The sequence below is a fragment of the Ailuropoda melanoleuca genome, chromosome 9 (genome assembly GCF_002007445.2).
Source record: "Ailuropoda melanoleuca isolate Jingjing chromosome 9, ASM200744v2, whole genome shotgun sequence".
Lineage (NCBI taxonomy): Eukaryota > Metazoa > Chordata > Mammalia > Carnivora > Ursidae > Ailuropoda > Ailuropoda melanoleuca.
Genome location: NC_048226.1, coordinates 3151312 through 3170242, shown reverse-complemented (window position 1 = coordinate 3170242; position 18931 = coordinate 3151312). Strand labels below are relative to the sequence as shown.

At 43.2% G+C, this 18931-nt stretch overlaps 1 protein-coding gene across 1 annotated transcript in view; it reads left to right on the top strand.

The window, feature by feature from the left end:
* ADAMTSL3 (ADAMTS like 3) overlaps positions 1 to 18931 on the top strand; it is a 236922-nt gene that overhangs the window by 80625 nt on the left and 137366 nt on the right. The window contains exons 5-6 of the mRNA XM_034668882.1: positions 2192 to 2237; positions 11259 to 11495. Of these exons, the coding sequence (XP_034524773.1) occupies positions 2192 to 2237; positions 11259 to 11495 (283 nt within the window). The remainder of the gene's footprint in view (positions 1 to 2191; positions 2238 to 11258; positions 11496 to 18931) is intronic.

Sequence of the window (18931 nt, the reverse complement as noted above, 5' to 3'; positions counted from 1 at the left end):
GATGTACTTATGCTGGATTGTGTATCTAAAAATGGTTAAGGGGCGCCTGGGTGGCACAGCGGTTAAGCGTCTGCCTTCGGCTCAGGGCGTGATCCCGGCGTCATGGGATCGAGCCCCACATCAGGCTCCTCTGCTGTGAGCCTGCTTCTTCCTCTCCCACTCCCCCTGCTTGTGTTCCCTCTCTCGCTGGCTGTCTCTATCTCTGTCAAATAAACAAATAAAATCTTTAAAAAAAAAAAAGGTTAAGATGGTAAATTTATGTTATGGGTATTTTACTACAATTAAGAAAATTTAAATTCGGACTTACAAAAATGTAATGTCTGTGTAATGGACTATTATAAAGTTATTAAAATAATTTCTCCAAAAACTTAGTAATAAAATGGGGGATTACTTGTTATATTAGATTAAAACTAATATGAAGTTGAATTTCTAGTATGCTTTCACCTCTGTGAGTCCTGCAGAAACACTGGATGATTAAATGCCAAAATATTGAGAGTGAAGGTCTTAGTGATGGGATTTGGAAAGATTGATTATTCTCCTTTATTCCTCTTGCCATAGTATTAGTTTTCACTTACTCTTTTTTATAATCAATAAAAATGGAATCATCAGCAAGTATGTGCAATGAATTGTATATTACTGAAATAGATTATCAGTTGTTTCATAGAGGCTTCTATTTAAACCATACCAGCCAAAAATCAGATTCCATTCAGATCCACTTTTCTTTTTTTTAGAGAGGGAGGAGGGAGGAGCAGAGGGGGAGGGGAAAAGAGAAAAATCTCAAGAGGACTCCCCGAGGACCCTGTGAACTCAACGCAGGGCTTGATCTCAGGACCCTGAGATCATGACCTGAGCTGAAATCAAGAGTCAGACGCTTAACCAACTGAGCCATCCAGGTGCCCCCACTCAGATCCACTTCTTAAAAATTTCTATTCTTCTAGGACTAAATATTTTAAAACAATTGAAATAGTATCAGTTGACTTTTAATGCAAGATGTTGAGTTAAGCCTGTGTTTAGCTATCTTTGCTGCAAATCTGCCATTGAACTGGCCAGGAAAACCAAAGGTAAGGATGTGTAATTGAAAAGTTGGGAAAGGTACCATTAGCAGACGAGCTAACTTTAAGGAGTGAATATAAACTGTGGAGCAGCAAGCACTGATTGAGGAAAGTAGCTGCCAGATGGGATCTCAAGCATCCGGAGGAAAAATCTGCCTAGAGAATGAGTGACAGGGCTCTGGAGCCAGCAGTGGCGGCGGGGAGGATAGGGTTCATGGTGGGAGATTCTCAAACCTATGGATGACTTCAGACCCTACAGCACCAGTGTCCCAAGAAAGTCACCTGGACACTATTTTGTAGCTTCCGTTCAGTAAGGCCAATAGTTGGAATACAGTGTAGAAGGGTTGCCTCAGGCAGATGTCTACCAGAGACTGTCGTGTGGATTACAGAAGGAGGTCACGGAGAGCCCGGCCAACTTGGGGTCCTCCAGTGAGTGAGGGACACGGTGCCCAAATGCGTCCACCCGTAGCTTCCTCTTCTTTTTCGCAGAAAAACCCACAAGTATGCACACACGCTCTACATTAATTTCAGCGGTTATATGGCTCCCAGGGTAAAACTGCACGTTAGTAATGTCATTACATTAGTTCAGCCAAAGAATTTACTCTCTATTTATTTTTTTTTATTTTATTATTATGTTAGTCACCATACAGTACATCCCCAGATTCCGATGCAAAGTTCGATGCTTCATTAGTTGTATACTCTCTATTTAAAGTGACACTTTCATGAGACTTTTTGCCCTCCTGATTTTTGAAAGTTATTTCTTAGAATTTAAACTTTGAATCTCTGAGGTAACGTGGAGTAATAAAAGTTTTATCAGTATCACCTTGTATTGGCAATCTTTCTTTTCTTTCTTTTCTTTCTTTCTTTCTTTCTTTCTTTCTTTCTTTTTTCTTTTTCTTTCTTTCTTTCTTTCTTTCTTTCTTTCTTTCTTTCTTTCTTTCTTTCTTTCTTCTCTTTCCCTTTCTTCTTTCTTTCTTTCTTTCTTTCTTTCTTTCTTTCTTTCTTTCTTTTCCTTCCTTCCTTCTTTCCTTCCTTCCCTTCCTTCCTTCCTTCCTTCCTTCCTTCCTTCCTTCCTTCCTTCTTTTGTGCTGCTTGCCGCTTCTATGAAATAATTTCTTTTTCCCTCTTTTTTCCTCTAGGAATTGTGAAGGACAGAATATTCGATACAAGACATGCAGCAATCATGTAAGTTCTGGAATAAAAATATACACTCCAGTGATGTTCATGTGTTAAGTTGGAAGATTATGTGTACTGTAAAGCTAATGGCCCCTTGGTACCCTTTGGGAAAAATATAACTATTTTTTAGTTGACAGCAGATTTTGTGTATCTCATACCTTCCATGTATACTACCTTTTTAGGCCATTTCACATTTATAAAGTGATTTGGTAAGTATTTAATAACTTCTGAATTCATAGATACAATACCTGATACCTGTAAATGCCTTCAACGTTCCAAGTGTATTAGGTACAGTAGGTCGGTCACCTGACCCTCTTACTGTCTCTGCGATGGAGAAAGATGAGGTGTGGTTATCTCTCTTTTGCAAATGAAGGGCCTGGGGTAAAATCAGTTTCCAATGGTCACAAAGGAAGAGCACAGACTTACTGGTCTGCTGCTGTTTTTTCTGCCCCAAACACCTGTCCTGCCCACGGCAAAATGTGTTAAGGGTGCTCTACCGGTGACTCAAAAACATTGTGCGTAGGGACAGGTTTATAAACCTCACTCTTGCTCTACAGTGATGAGCACTAAAAAAATTCAAGCCTTTTGCTTTACAAATCTAAAAATGCAAAATAAATAGCAGAAGGAATCCATCCTATTTTCCACTTAAAACATTTCCCTGGTTCATGGTATAGACCCAAATCAAAATGGCACGAATAAAAAGGAAATTATTAGAATCTGGAAATATAAGATTTAGATTTTTTTAATCCATTTTTTCTCCATTGGTTGTAATTAATTTATTTAAAAAGTTTCACTCACTGGGGCTTTTGTCCCTCTTTGCCCCTTCTCTGTCCTGGGCCGGTGGGAGACGGAAGTCCTGTCCGAGGGCCTCTGTTCTGCAGACGCAGACTTGTCCTGGGAGGGCAGCCCTGAAAGCTGGGGCAATAGTGAGCGGGCAGTGTGAGCAAGGCCTTCTGATCGCAGGTCAGCCGCATTTTCAGTCTGTTTTTTATCAGTGATGCAGCGCAAGTGTTTGTCTTTCTCACTCGACTGGCTTCAAACTCAAGTGGGAAATGTGGGTACTTAGTTATTGGGCATTCAGACTACGGTATCACTCGGCCCTTGGTGTCCATCATGTCCTGGGAGGAATTTGGGGCCACAAAGCAAATAGATTTCACATGTCCTATGACCAGATGGAGGGCCGAGGACTCAGGGGACACCCATGGGCGTGATGCTAAATTAAATGAGTTGAGGTCCGGGTGGGGTGCGGGGGGCAGAGAGATTGACTTGAACAGAGAGGCTGGCGTTTAGTTACACACACAGTCTGGCTTCGTTTCCTCACGCAAGCTTGTGCACGCAGTAGCAGCCTGAGGGTTTGTCTAGGAGACGTTTCGATCTACTACCTTTTGCTTGGGTGCGTATTTTTGTTTTTGTTGTTGTTATTTGTTTTTGGGTTTTTTTTTCTTTTTATAAAGTGCTGCTTTAACAAATTACCATAAACTCCTTACGGTCATTCAAAAATAAATTACACAACTGTATCCTAGCCAGCGATACTCTGAAACTATCTAGGGGAATTCATTTTAAATGCCCAGATCAAGGTGTTGCCGTTTGAGATTTCACTCTTGGGTTTCCGTGTGTGTGTGTGTGTGTGTGTGTGTGTGTGTGTGTGTGTGTGTGTCTGTGAGTCTCTGCTCTCGATAATTCCCAAAAGGCACCTTTCTTCAGCACAAGTGTTATGTGGGTCCAGGAGTGTCGGGTCATACAGTGTAGACACACCATGTAATCTACTAAAATTAACGCGTCCTGGGTGCAATGGTTAGGACTTGGGTGCGCTCGAGTGAAGTTCCCATGCCCCTGAGGCCCCTTCTGTGGGTCTTGGGAGGACCTGTGGTCTCATGTGAGGGCCCTTCTGGGAGGATCCTGCAGAACCCTTCCCCACCTCTAGGCTGGTGAGGAATAGAGGTTTAGAAGGTGGTGACCAGTGGGGAGGACCACAAAGTGAATGTTGCCCTTTTTGGTTCTCAGAGTTGGGGTCCTTAGAGAGGTTTCATAAGAATGCGGCATTAATCGCTGTGCTTGCCATTGCAAACTCAGACTTTTACCCAATTCCTTTTAGGGAAATAAGGGGGGGGTTGTGGCAGGTCTTTCAGGGCTAAAGTGCTTGGGACACCCCTCCATCTCCATGTGCCAGGCTCTGCCGCCGTGCCCCCTCAAGCCATCCTGCAGGGCGGAGCTGGAGCTGTGCAGCCCCAGTGGCAGGGCTGGGGTCTTCCCAGGAGAGGTGACACAGTGCGTTCCTGGGAATATACCATAGAAACACCCCGGGATGTAAGGTACCACGAGTGGACATAACCACATGAACTCAGGGTACAAAGATAGTCACATCTTTTCTTGAGTTGCTTCCTGCTTTATTAATTGTGGTTTAGAATCACCCGTTTGAGGTCTCCCCATCCCTGCTACTCAGGGTGGGACAGAGGGCAGGAAGGGGGACCAGTCTGCAACCTACCTCCAGTGGGGAGAGAAGGGAGCTCCCCTTAGTGCTCCCTTGCTGTTGCTTCTCATGGCCACTCAGTGTCCCCATTGGAGACGGGCCAGGCTCCCTTGACAGTCCGTGGTTTCCCTTTTCCCTGGAAATGGGGCCCATCACCCACTCTTCTGAAGGAAGCTGCCTTTAGTGATTCCAAGACAAGGCACTCTTATGAGGGCGATTTGCCTTGTGATTCAGAGATTCCGACACCTGTATTTCCAGGGGCATGAGATCCCATCCGATGGGCTGCGAGATCCCCCGTTCTCACCTGAGGGACCTCACCATCTCAGTCTTGGTGATCAGGAAGGCTGCTCCATGGAGGAACAGAGGTCACTGCCAGGGCACTGCTACGGACCCCAGAGACCTACTGTTTCCTCCCATCCCAGAGGTCACTCCTGCTTCTTTCTATTCCTCCACGTGGTTATCTGAAGGCTCAGGCTCTTGGCCTCAAAACCACAGAGCTTGCCATCTATGTGTGCCAGCTTTCAAACTCTTAACAAAATTAATAATAATAATAATAATAATAATAATAATAATAGATCACATGTAGTCAGTACTTCCCAAATGCTAGACATTGTTCTAAGTGCCTATCCATGAATAAACTGATTTAATCCTCATAATATCTCTACAAAGTAGATACTATTTTTATCTCCACTTTTTAAAAAAGCATTTATTTATTTGAGAGAGAGTAGGGGAGGGGCAGAGGGAGAGAGAGAATCTCAAGCAGACTCCCCTGAGTGTAGAGCCCAACACGGGGCTGTGTCCCACAACCCTGAGATCATCACCTGAGCCAAAATCAAGAGTCAGACACTCAACTGACTGAGCCACCGGGGCGCCCCTTATCTCCACTCTTACACAGGAGGAAGTGTAGGAAACGTGCTTAAGGTTGCAGAGCTGAACTAGACTCCAGGCAGTCGGGCTCCAGGCTCTGGAGTGCCAGCTTCTAACCACTCTGCTAAATCAAACTGCCTCTTGGGAAGGAGCCTGAGAGGTCTCGAGCTTTGTTAGATGATTGATGACAGTACAAACAGTAGTCTCAAACATGGCTGCTCCTCCCGACACGTGAGCACCTGACTCACAGGGGGAATTACAGGAGCACTCCCCTTTCAGATACCGTTATAGAATCGCCAACCCCAGGAGCTGTAGGATAGACCTTCTGAATATTCACAGTTGGCAAGGGGCAGAGGTCAGGGAGAGGAGAGGCAGCGGAGGGGAATCATGGAAATGGTGTCCTCCATGGCCGTGGGCCTTGTACGCCAATGGCCCGAGGTGCGGGGAAGGGGTCCCCAACACGGGAGGATCGGGCTTGACGTGGACAGACCCTGACAGCCGCACTTCTGATCTCTGCCCACCTCAGTAGAAGATACCTGAGAAGAATAGACTCCAGGCACTCAAGGAAGAATCGAATGTCCTTTTGTTAGGAAGTGTGGGTATGATGGGGATACACAGTCAGAGGGCAGAGAGGAAGAAATCCCACTCCTGGTGTGCAGGAATGGCAGGCACAACCAGGGAATGAGAACCACACTGTCCTCCCTACAAAATCGGGCTTTGCTTTCGCAGCTCTCCCTGGGGTTATTCTTTCGGGGGAAGGGGGGGTTTGGGTTGGAGCATCCCCTAATCCCAGGTACCTGCCATCTTCAGAGATAACCCTCTAGTCAGTGCTCAGCAAAGACCCTGACGGCCAGGGCCAGGACCCTGAGGTCTCAGTGAAGAATTTTCCTTATCAGGCGTCTCCCAGAGTAAGTGGAGACTCCAAGGGAAGTCATGCATGTCAGCAAGGAGTTCTAATACTTGAACTCGCTGACTGCTCATTTTTTTTATACCAGGGTTTATGGGATCAAAGTCAGTGCTGGAAGACAGCAAAGGGAAAATACCTTTAAAAACAAGTATATCATGATTTGTAATAGTGTTTTTGCATCATGAACACATTTTTATGTGAGCACAGAGGGAGAAATGGTTGACTCTGCACAGTGGGGTCCCTGATGGCTTTCCAGAAGAGACAACATTTGATGTGACCCTTGAAAGACTCTTTATACCACGAGTCCTATGGATGGCTAATTTCTGGCAGTTTCCTCTTAGAGGTGTTCTTCACTTTCCACTGTCGCTGCTCCTACCCCAGTCCATCCTGCCGTCACACTGGTCTTCCTAAAGTGCCACACTTTCTTTTTCAGTCCCCTCTGTGGATCCGTATTGCTTTTAATTCCCCTGACTTGCATTCAAGGACCTCCAGAAGTTAGTTAGACTTATCTCGTGTTCAGCTCACAAACTTTCACCCTTGCTGGTCACGCCTGGTCCCTGTCCCTCATCGCTACTGACTTCATTTCTGCCATGTCCCTGTTGTTTGTGTTCTTTCCTGTAGTTGTCCTAAAAACATCAGGCCATCCCTTAAATCTCTTCTGAAATGTCACGTTTCCATGATGCACCTTTTGCTAACTGTCTTATAATGACCACTCACAGTAGCTCGTTTTCATGCTAGAAATTTTGGCATTGGTTATATTAGAGGATCCCAAAATTTAATGCATAGTACAACTTGGATATGAAGATAAAATAAAAATCTTAAATTTGCTTATAGTAGAAATTACATTTTTCCTAAGTCCCTTACTCATGGTTATCTGGGGAAAATGACCTAAATATATAACCCATATTAAAGCTTGGTTCAATCCTATTATATAAATCATCCCTTAGCTAATGCTCTGTCTCTTTTATGTAAAAATGCTCTGTTTATTAGGTGATCTTCCTGTCTCAGCATTTCTCCCTAAGTTGTCCGTGAGAATGGTTCATGTATCCTCATGGCTTAAGGAGGGAAAAGAGATCTCTGTCTTTAGCATGGTCCTTAAAAGGGTACAAGTTGTGTCGTCCTTCCCCTCCTTCTCCCTCTTCTCCTCCTAATCTTGGTCCTCCTCCTCCTCCTCCTTTTCTGTGCTTTCCAGGCTGGCTGCCCCCTCCTGACTGAGTCAAGTCTTCCTGATCTAGGATCTATTCTTTCCTTATTAACTCCACTTAATCAATTTTTTTTTTTAGATTTTTATTTATTTACTTTAGAGACAGAGAGCGTGGGAGGGGGAGTTGTGGAGGGAGAGGGAGGGGGAATCCCAAACAGACTCCCTGCTGAGCATGGAGCCCAGTGCAGGGCTCCATCCCATGACCCTGAGATCATGACCTGAGCTTAAATCAGGAGTCAGATGCTTAGCTGACTGAACCACCCAGGCACCCCTCCACTTAATCAATTTTTAATTTAACACATGGACAACAATTTTATTTCCTTTTCATTGCAAAGCCTTACTTGCGAATCTGTAAGTACAAGCAGTAACCCATGGGATCAGGGTATTTCATACAGTAGATGCTGCTTTCCCAGTAAGACAACGGGCTCTCCATTGACCACAGTGGTTTATATTCTTTCATGTTCTCCACAGCATGTAACCTAGGCGAAGCCCGTAAAGCATATTTAACAAACGTGTTGTCGGAACTGATATAAAGAAATGCTTCTCAGGGAAAGCAAAGCAGAAGAATGTTTGGTATTCAAGCTTCCTAAATGTCAGCTAAACTGTTTAAGACACAAGAATCCCTAGATTGTCCTGAGCCAGGGCCGGGGACCCAGCAGAAGCCGACTAGACAGGCTTAGTGTTGACACTGGAAGAATGCCAAGTAAATGAAAGCGTTTAATGTGAGTCCTCCATGTCTTGCAAGATTACTAGAAAGCGGTATCGTATAATGGAACACTTGTTACTTTGGGAATCAGTCTTGGCTCTGTCATATTCTAGCTGGGTGTCTTTGGGCTAGTGACTATAGACTTTGAGGGTCATAGTTTCCTCTGTTTATAAAATGAGGGTAAGGATAATTGTGACCCACCCAGCCCAAAGGGAATACCAGGAGGACCCCTTGTGAGCTGGTAAGCATCGTCGGGGTACAAGGGTGTCTTCATTGGGATTGTCATTTCCCAGGAACAGAGGCCCACTCAAAATAGCTCAAGAAAAATGGGATTCGCTGAATGGGTGGGTGGATATTTAATGGAATTTGGGCATCAGCACACCTTGAGGGCCTGGACCCAGGAATCAGACAGTGAGACGCCCAAGTTACGTAATCTTACTGAAATACGTGGTTGGTGTTCGTTCCTCTTTTCGTGTCTAATTCATTCTTCTTTGCTGTGGGAACTGGCTTGCTTTTCTTCAACAGGCATCTCATGGAAGAGATGATTAGCTCATCCCCAGGCTGATGGGAGTCCCCAGCTCTTCTCTTGCAATTCCAAATTCCTGCGAAAGACTGACTGTCCTGGCGTGGACCAGGTGTTTGCCTCTGATATCAGCTGTGGCCAAGGAGGTGGGGTCCCGTGTCCAAACCTGGCCTCCCTTTCAGCAAGGACTAAGCGTAGGCTGGCATCCTCGGCTGACTGTTAGTTAAACCTTGTTAATTTTGTGAAACTTCTTTGGTTTCTGGAGTTTAAGGCAGTCAGGAGTCAGACAGCAAGAAATTTCAGTCCCTAAAGCACGCTTGCTACATCAGTGAGCCTAATGCAAGAGAAGTTGTTTTCACTCGTTGTCTTACACTCTTTGGCTTTGGTTTCAAAGAGTCAGATACAGAGAAAATTGGCCGTGGTTAAGGGAAGAGGAGGCCATATAATTTTATCAACTGATGATCTTCCCTGGGGCCAGATGGAAAACAGTCCTCGTTTCAAAAGAGAAAGGTCAACCAGTTTCAGTCTTCATCTTGACTCTTTCTTCCATAGGTGTGACCTGGGTGAAGTTTTAATCTTTCTGAAACAAGAAAAATGTGGGTGTAGTACAGGATTTTGGAACGATTCACCGCAAACTAATACAACTAATCCCAGGGGGATGTTTATTTCTTATATTTTATGTCTTCCCTGCCTACTTCCAGAAAGGATTTGAGGCAGATTATAAAGGCCAGAAGCATAAACACAGCAAGATACAAAAGTTAAGTAGTAAAAAGAGGAGAAATGAAAGAAATTCTATTTTAAGATTCTGGCTGATAATTTATTAATAATTATTTGTAGAAAAACATAACATTAAGTTGCTACCTTGCACCACACATCAAAATAAATTCCTGGTGTAACAAAGTGTTAAATATAATTGCTAAGCTAGAAAGGAACTAGAAAAATACACCTCAGTATTTATCTGTTCTAGGCAGGGTACAAAAAGCATTTCTGATCTCATTAATGAGGGAAAAAGCCTTAAAAGGAAATACTAATAGAGCTTACTATCTGGAAATTTAAAGTTTCTTGACTTTGCAAAGCACCAAAACTAAAATCAAATGGGGAGAATATTTGCAGTACAGATGGCAAAGAGTTGATAACCTCATTGGGAAGGTTGGAAGTCTTATCTGTTAAAAACAGTAAAAAGGCAAGCATTCCAATAGATAAATGAAACAAGAAATTTTTGAAGTTAATACAAAAAGCAATATATGTGAAAGCTATCAAACCTAAGAAATGAAAGGAAATGTAAATTAAAATAAAGAAAATCTATTTAACATGATTAGAAAAATGTTAGAAAATTATAATATCCCAGCTGAGAAGAGAGGTTGAGAAAAAGGGAACTTAGGGAGCCTGGTGATAATAAAGTGGGAAATTCCTGGAGGGCAATTTGGCAATATTTTGAAAAGCTCATGAAACACACCCTTTTTCTCAGAAATTTTATTTTCAGAAATTTGTTTTTGGGAAATCATCAAGGATTTGTTTAAAGATTTAGGTACAAGAATCTTTGTCTTTTATTCTTTTTTTTTTCAAATAGAAACCATTTCCCAAAGGTTTTATAAGGACCATTGATTACTTTTGTAATAAGAAAAAAAAATACAAAATAATATATTGCCTTTCTGTATTTGCTTTCTGTAATTGGGAAATTGGTATAGGATTAATTAATTCCCATCAGTTAGGAAGTTTGTATCCAACTCTGAAGAGTAAAGTAACCTTTTGTCAGCCAGCATCTGGTTTTGGAAGGATCGGATGGGAGGGATTAGTAATTAAGTAAAAAGATTTCTGAGTCATCAAGACTTGCACAAACACTTTTTACTATTATTATGAGAGCTCCCTAAAGGATTTACTTAGAATTTCCTTGCTGTTGTTGTAGACAGAATTTGAAAGAACTCCGTTCTCTCTTTACATCCTTCAGCGGGTTGAAGGCAGGCACTTGGCTCCAGTGAAAAGCAGTGGCTGGGGACCCACAAGGAGAGAAGAAGGGCTCATGAGTTAACAATCACAAAAACACAAACAAACACAAGTTCTCACAAAGCAGGGCAGTTTGGGGCCAAAGTAGGGGCAAGTAATCCTTCCTATTGAAATGCTTCTCGAAGGCATGGATGATAATTAATATTCCCCATAAAGACCTGAAGTCACCTGGAACAATTAAAAGCAAGACGGTTAAAAGAGCTTTTCAATAGGGTAAAGAAATGAGGTGACTCCAGGGTGAGAGGCCCGTGGTGGGGCTGGTCTCGTCAGACTCTTGTAAACTTGCTCAGCCTTTCGGTGGCTGATCTCCCTGAGTGATGTGCGTGTGGCCTTTCTTCTGTGCTCGCAGGACTGCCCTCCCGATGCGGAGGACTTCAGAGCCCAGCAGTGCTCCGCCTACAATGACGTCCAGTATCAGGGGCGTTACTATGAATGGCTTCCCCGGTATAATGATCCTGCTGCCCCCTGTGCGCTCAAGTGTCATGCCCGGGGACACAACTTGGTAGTGGAGCTGGCACCCAAGGTCCTGGATGGAACTCGCTGCAGCACGGACTCCCTGGACATGTGCATCAGCGGCATTTGTCAGGTAAGCCACACCTGCTTCCCATCCCCCTCCCCCCACCCCCGGGGCCAGCACGTGCCACGCCCACGCTCCATACCGAGACTCTCTTCTTTCGTTCATGCAGATGAAATATTGCCTTTGATACTTTCCATGTAAAAAAATATGGTAGAGAGTATCACTTGCTTTCAAGTTATGTTTTACTTATTTAAAATAGTCTAAACTTTGTCCGGGTAGACTCAAAAGATTGCAGTAGATGACATCTTGGGATTCCTCTAGGTCGGTGATGCTCCAACTTAGGGCATCAGAATCACCTGAAGGACTTGTTAAAACACAGGGTGCTGGGCCCCCACCCCCAGAGTTTCTGACCCAGTAGGTCTGGCCTGGAGGCTGATAATTTGCATTTCTGACCAGTTCACGGGAGATGCGGATGCTGCTTGACGGTGCAGAGAACCACAACTTTGGAAGGGTAACCGCGATAGGTTTGTTGAGCCTTTTAACAACTTACTGCTTTCTTAAAATTAATTTATTGTTTTGGGCCTTTGGGAGCAATGCCTTGCTTAGTAAAAAATTAGCATGAGTGCCTTCCAGCAGGTTTTTCAGAGTGGAGTTTGCAAAGCTGTGATGCGTGTAACTGAGACACACACTCCGCCCCCTCCCCCAGCTTGCAGTGGGTATGAGGGTTCAGGGCACCGGGATAGGTTGCTGAGATAGTAAGGGGACGGCAGGGAAATGATGTGTTCCACCCCCATTCCCTTAATCTCTGGAAGAATATTTTAAAAGAATTATGTCTAGCATTCCCTACCCTATTATGCTCATAACAAAAACAATGTGAGTAAGAGCCACCTACCAAGTGTCAGGCACTACGAGCCATCTCAGACGTCACACGGCCAAAGACGAACCACGGTCTTGCCCTTCGGGTAGCTTCTGCTTCCTCTGTCTGCTCAACTAGACAATGGCCTCCAGTCGCTCACTACAAAATTTGGAGTCCTTCTCGATTCTCCTCTTCTAACACACACATCTAATCCATTGTCATTCTGTATTTAAAAGTCTTTTTTTTTTTTTAATCCACCATTCCTTTCTGTCTGCATGACTTCTTTTTTGGTCTAAGTCTCCATCAACTCTGACCTAAACTGCATTGCCAGCCTCCTCTCCTGATCTCCTAGCTTCCGCCATTGTCCCCCTCAGGTCCACTCTCCAGGCAGCCGCTGAAGTGATTGCTTTAAAACCTAAGAAAGTTTTGTTTTAAGAGTTTGTCACTCTCCTTACTGAAATCCCTCGATGACTTATCATTGCATTGATGGTGAAATCTACGATCCTTGCTTGCCTTTCCAGGCTCTTCCTGGACACCCACCCTTTTTAAAAAATAGACTTAACTTTGTAGATGCATGGCAAACTTGAGTAGAAGGTACAGAGAATTCCCATCTGTCCCCTGCCCCTTCATATGTATAACCTTGTCCACTCTTAAAATGAATGATCAGTGAACCTACACTGACACATCATGACCACCCAAAGTCTGTATTTCCCCTTGGTGGTGTGTATCCTGTGGGTTTTGACAAATGTTTGTTGACTGTTTCTACCAGTAGAGGGTCTTACAAAGTAGTTGCACTGTCCTAAAAGTCCTCTGTGTTCTGCCTATTCATCCTTGCCTCCCCTGCTAACCCCCTGGCAAGCACCGATCTTTTTATTGTCTCCGTAGTTTTGCCTTTTTCAGAATGTCATATAGCTGGAAGCAAAGAGTATGTATGCTTTCAGAGTGACTTCTTTCACTTAGTAGTGTGCATGTAAGTATCCTCCGTGTGTTCTCATGACCTGGCAGCTCACTTCCTTTTATCACTGACTAGTATTCCAGTGTCTGGATGGGCCACATTGTATTTATCCATTCACCTACTGAAGGACGTCTTGGTTGCTTCCTACTTTGGGCAACTGGAATAAAGCTGCTTAAACATCCATGTGCAGATTTTTGTATGGGTGGAAATTTTGACACATTTGGGAAAATACCAAGGAGTATAATTGTTGGGTCATGGTAAGAGTATGTTTAGTTTTATAAGAAAGTACCATACTGTCTTCCAAAGTGGCTGTACCATTTTGCACTCCCACCAGCAATGAATGAGACTTTCTGTTTTTCCACATCCTCAACAGCTTGTGGTGTTGTCATCTCTCCAGATTTGGGCCATTCTAGTAGGTGTATGGTGTCATCTCATCGTTGCTTTAATTTGCAATTCCCTTAATGACATATAACGTTTAACATCTTTTCTTCTGCTTATTTGCCGTCTATATATCCTCTTGGATGAGGTAACTATTCAGCTCTTTTACCCATTTTTAAACCGAGTTGTTTTTTTTTTTCTATCGAGAGTTATTTGTATATTTTGGGTAAAAGTCTTTGGCAAATATCTTTCAGTGTAACTCATCTTGCCATGTTCTTGACAGTGTCTTTTGTAGAACAGAAGCTTTTAATTTCAGTGAAGTCCAGGTTAACAATTATTATTTTCCAGGCGTTGTGCCTTTGGTATTGTATCTAAACAGTCATCATCGCACCAAAAGTCATATAGATTTTTTTCCTATTTTATCTTCTAGGAGTTTTATAGTTTTGTGTTTTACATCTAGGGGTATGCTTCATTTTGAATTCTTTTTTGTGAAGGATTTAAGTCTGTGACTAGATATGTTTTCTTTTGCCTGTGGATGTGCAGTTCTTCCAGTATCATTTGTTGAAAAGATGATCTTTTCTCCCTTGTATTGCCTTTTCTCCTTTGTCAATTATCAGGTGACTGTATTAATGTATTTCTATGCTCTCTGTTCTTTTCCATTGATTTATTTGTTTCTTCTTTGGCCAACACACACTGTCTCAATTACTTTATAGTAAGTCTCTCCATAAACTTTAGAGTCAGTTTGCCAGTATACACAGAATAGCTTCTTGGAATCAAGTTGAGAAGAACTAACAGCATTGAGTCTTCCTGTCCACAAACATGAGATCTCTCCCCATTTATTTAGTTCTTTTTTGATTACTTTTATCAGAGTTTTGTAGTTTTCCTCATATAATTCTGTACAAAATTTTTGTTAGATAGTACATGTATTTTCGTGAGAAATATTGGTCTGTAGGTTTCCTTCCTTTAGTCATTCTCTGATTCACTTCCTTTCTTTATATAGATCCACATTTCTGACCCATATAATTTTCCTACTCTAAAGAACTAGGTCTGCTAGCAAAAAATTTCCCTCAATTTTTGTTTGCCTGAAAAGTTTTGATTTCTCTTCCACTTTTGAAGGATAATTTCATAGGGTACAGAATTCTAGGTTGGTGGTTTTTTTCTCTTAGCACTTTAAATATTCTATTCCACCGTCTTCTTGCTTGCACGTTTTCTAAGGAGAAGTCAGGTGTAATTCTTGTCTTTGCACCTCTGTAGGTAAGGTGTTTTATTCCTCTGGCTTCTTTCCAGATTTTTTTCATCTCGGATTTTACGCAATTTGAATATGATATGCCTACATGTAATTTTTTTGGCATTTATCTTTCTTGGTGTTGTTTGAGCCTCCTGGCCCTATGGTTTTGTGTCTGATATTAATTGAGGGGAAGTTCTCAGTCATTACTGCTTGAGCTACCTCGTCTGTTCTTTTCTCTTTCTTCTCTTTCTGGTATTCCCACTGCACTCAGGCCACACCTTTCGTGGTTGTCCCACAGTTCTTGGATGTTCTGGTTTTGTTTTGTTTTGTTTTTCAGTCTTTTTTTTCTTTTTGCTTTTTTATTTGGGAAGCTTCTATTAACCTCTCCTCAGAGATTCTACTCTTCCCCCTTTGTGCTGTTTTTCCAATTCTGCAAAGTGCCAGAAAGCTCTTACACATGCTGTCCCCACTGCCTTCTACCTATGCTCTTGACTACTCTTACTATCTTCACAGTGTCAATTTAATGTCAGTTCCTTAAGAGGTCTTCTGGGATTGCTCTTCCTAAATTAGTCCTCCTGGTTCTATTATAGTACCTTTCAACTCTACTGGTAATATTTCATAATTACATGTTTATTTGTGTGATAATTTGACTATGACATTCTCCCACACTAGAATGTGGGTTTATTAAGGACAGGAATCACGCATATTGCTCACTGCCCTACCCCCGCAGGCCTACCACATCTGGCCCCATAGAGGGTCCTCAGTAAAAACTGGTTGAACAAACGAGTCTTATCCACTTGCAAATGTAAAGGTTATTCAAATATTTTGGTCCCTCTTTTATTTCTCTTTCAGCTTCCAATCCTGCATTTCTTGCTCAGGTTGATGTCCATTCTGAGAGATTCCGCAGATACTGTCAATTCAGCCGCTCCCTCCTCTGCCTCAAATAAATTAGAATTGTTTTTCCCAGATCCATGAGTCACTCTAACTGCTGCTCCTCTTCATTTCTGTTTATGGCACCAGGACTGTCAACGTTACCTTCCTGAATTCACATTGTAGTCAGTGCATTTGCTCACAGGTGCTCTATATCCTGCTTCCTCCATCAGAGCTCTCACAGTTTACTCTTTTTTCCCCTTTCAACTTCACCTTTTTACCCCAAGACTAGACTAGCCAATCTCCCTTTGTGGCCTAGACAGTCTTTTCCTTTCTCTCCTACTCTTGAACCATCTTACTTGGTGATTGGTATTGACTAGACTTCCCAGAGGGCAAGGCTTGCTGCTTCATTCTCCCGTGTCACGTGCTGCTAATAGTTTCTTTATATACTGGTTCACTTTGGGGGCTCTTCCTCTAAATGATAATAAAAGCGCATCACTTGTCAGTGGAATCATGCCTTTCTGTTTTGGAAACACAAGTTTTTGACAAGGAGTATGTATCACTTGCATAATTAAAAAGAGTTGTTACTAAAGTCATTTAGTTTGGGCTGAAGAAGAATACTCTAGACAAGGTAATGTTTTGACATTGAGGTTTTGAAAAGCTGAGTAGTAGTTACGTAAATCAGGATGAGGAAGGGAATCGATCACAAGCAGCGTGAATAGCACTGTTGAAGAGATGTAATAGTAGATAAATTTAAGGATCTGTGACTCGTTCTGTAGAATTGAGGTGAAAAACACCTGTGGGATAATGCTTCAAGTTGAGGTTACAGGCATAGGCGGAAACCCATCATTAACATTCTGAAAGTTACAAGAGGAGTCACTGAAGAATCTTACAAGGAATAGCTCGGTTAGGATTGCCACTNCAAGGAATAGCTCGGTTAGGATTGTCTTTAGAAAGATCACTCAGATGGCACCATGGCAGATTATTTGGAGAGGACAGGGTCCGGCCAAGCAATAGATGGTCAAGTGTGGNTAAGGAATAGCTCGGTTAGGATTGCCACTCAGATGGCACCATGGCAGATTATTTGGAGAGGACAGGGTCCGGCCAAGCAATAGATGGTCAAGTGTGGGCTAACGAGAGCTTAGAGTATGCAGAAGTAGGTTGAATGGAGAAGGGATGGCAAATTACTGAGTTTAGTGAAGAAGGTCTTTTAGGACTGAATTGTTATTGGATGTGGGGAGTGAGAAAGAAGTTCAGAATGAGGCCCGCATTTCTGACATGATGGCTAGGTAGATAATGTGGCCAATCCTCAAGACAGAAAATACTGGGTGAACCCCAAGTACGTGGGGAAGAGATGGCGAGCTCCATACACCTGTGAATATTGAAGTCGACAGACGAATTTAGAGCTTAGGAGAGAATTCTAACTGAGATACATAGATCTGGGAGTCGTCACATGGTTTAAGCTAATATATGTCCTTGGAGGCTGAATAAGAAAAGCAGATTTCCAATGACAGGGCCCTGGCCCCACCATTTGAGGAGCAAGCTTTTGAAGGGGTGCACTTGATGGAGCAGAACTTCTGTATAATAGAAAAGTAAAAAAAAAAAAAAAGCAAGTTAAGTGTGGCTGAGTGTTTAAGAAGAAAAGTCAGCAGTGTCGGATACTTCAGAGAGGTCAAGAGGATAAGAAGGGAAATATGCTTGCTTCATTTGGCCCAAACAAATCCCACTGGCGATCTCAGCCTGAGCAGTCTCACTGACATGGTTGGAGGGGACACTGGTGGCAGGATGTATTCATTTCCTGTGGTATTCAGTCACACCATCTCTCAGCCTTGGTCTTTTCAGTGTGTAAAAAGGAGGTATTATTCTCCTTGTAGGTCCTATTTTAAATTCGTCCTTTCACGAACAACATTCCATGAGTCCAGCCCAATCACTGTCACACAGGAGGCCTGCAGTCAGCAGTGGCTCCCTTTCCCTGCTTCCTCCTTGTGCTCGCTGACCACAGCCCCCTCTTCATGTTCATTATCTCAGATGCCGAGTTGGCTCCAGTAATTTTCAAGGCTTGATGGGGCTTGCAGGAAAAATGTGGTTTTCAGTACTGAATTAGTTCATTTTAAAAGTGTGCTTCCTGCCGTGTTTTTGTGATGCTGATGGAGAAGCCAGTTCTGTGGGCAGTAACAGGTGATGCCCTGGCTGCCGAAAGCTGAGTGCTCTTCTGGCAAGGCTGTTTGGGTGAAAAGAATTATATGCCGTTCTTTCAGAAGTGACTGAGACACTCTCAGGAGAATTCAGATCTTTCCTTCAACAGGATAATGTTCACGCAAATTCCCCGTCTTGTACAATGTGGCTGTGGCCCTCAGTGGTCACTAGGATGGCAGAGAATAAATGGTGGCATTCTCGCTGCTTGTCTCCGGGTGAGCAAACTGAGCCCTGATGTTTGCTTGGCACAGACCATACATCATTCTGTTTTTTTAAAGATTTTATTTATTTGACAGAGATAGAGACAGCCAGCGAGAGAGGAAACACAAGCAGGGGGAGTGGGAGAGGAAGAAGCAGGCTCATAGCAGAGGAGCCTGATGTGGGGCTCGATCCCATAATGCCGGGATCACGCCCTGAGCCGAAGGCAGACGCTTATCCACTGTGCCACCCAGGCGCCCCAGACCACACATCATTTTTGCAAGTGCGTTTATGGTATGCTCACTTAAATGAGCGGTCACGTGCTCCTGGGAACAACTTTTTGTGAATCTGAGCCCAGCAGGAAGCATAAGACGATGACACTTAACTGAATGAAATTTGCTTCCGCTTTGCAAGTCTGATTTTTATGAGAAGCAGGGACTGGTTGGAAGCACGTCTTCAGAGCAAGTCTGATTTATCATTCATGTTTATTGAATTCCCTGACAGTGGGGGTAGCTGAAGAAACCACTTTGTAGTTACAGTAAGACTAATAGCAACTTACATCCGCTGGGTGTTTAGTGTCAGACACTGTCTAAAGCATTCGGCTGTGTCAGCTCCTCATATGTGTGAGGTAGGTACGGTCATCATCCCCACTTGGAAACGCGATTTGAAGAGGCTAAGGAATTTTCCTGCGCCGCACAGCTTGAAAGGGGGCTGGCTGGAATTTGGACCCATGCAGCCTAACCTCAGAATCTGTTTCCTTAACCACTGCACTATGCTGATGATACTTGCACTTTCTGTGCTGCCCGAAGTGTGGCTGAAGTTTG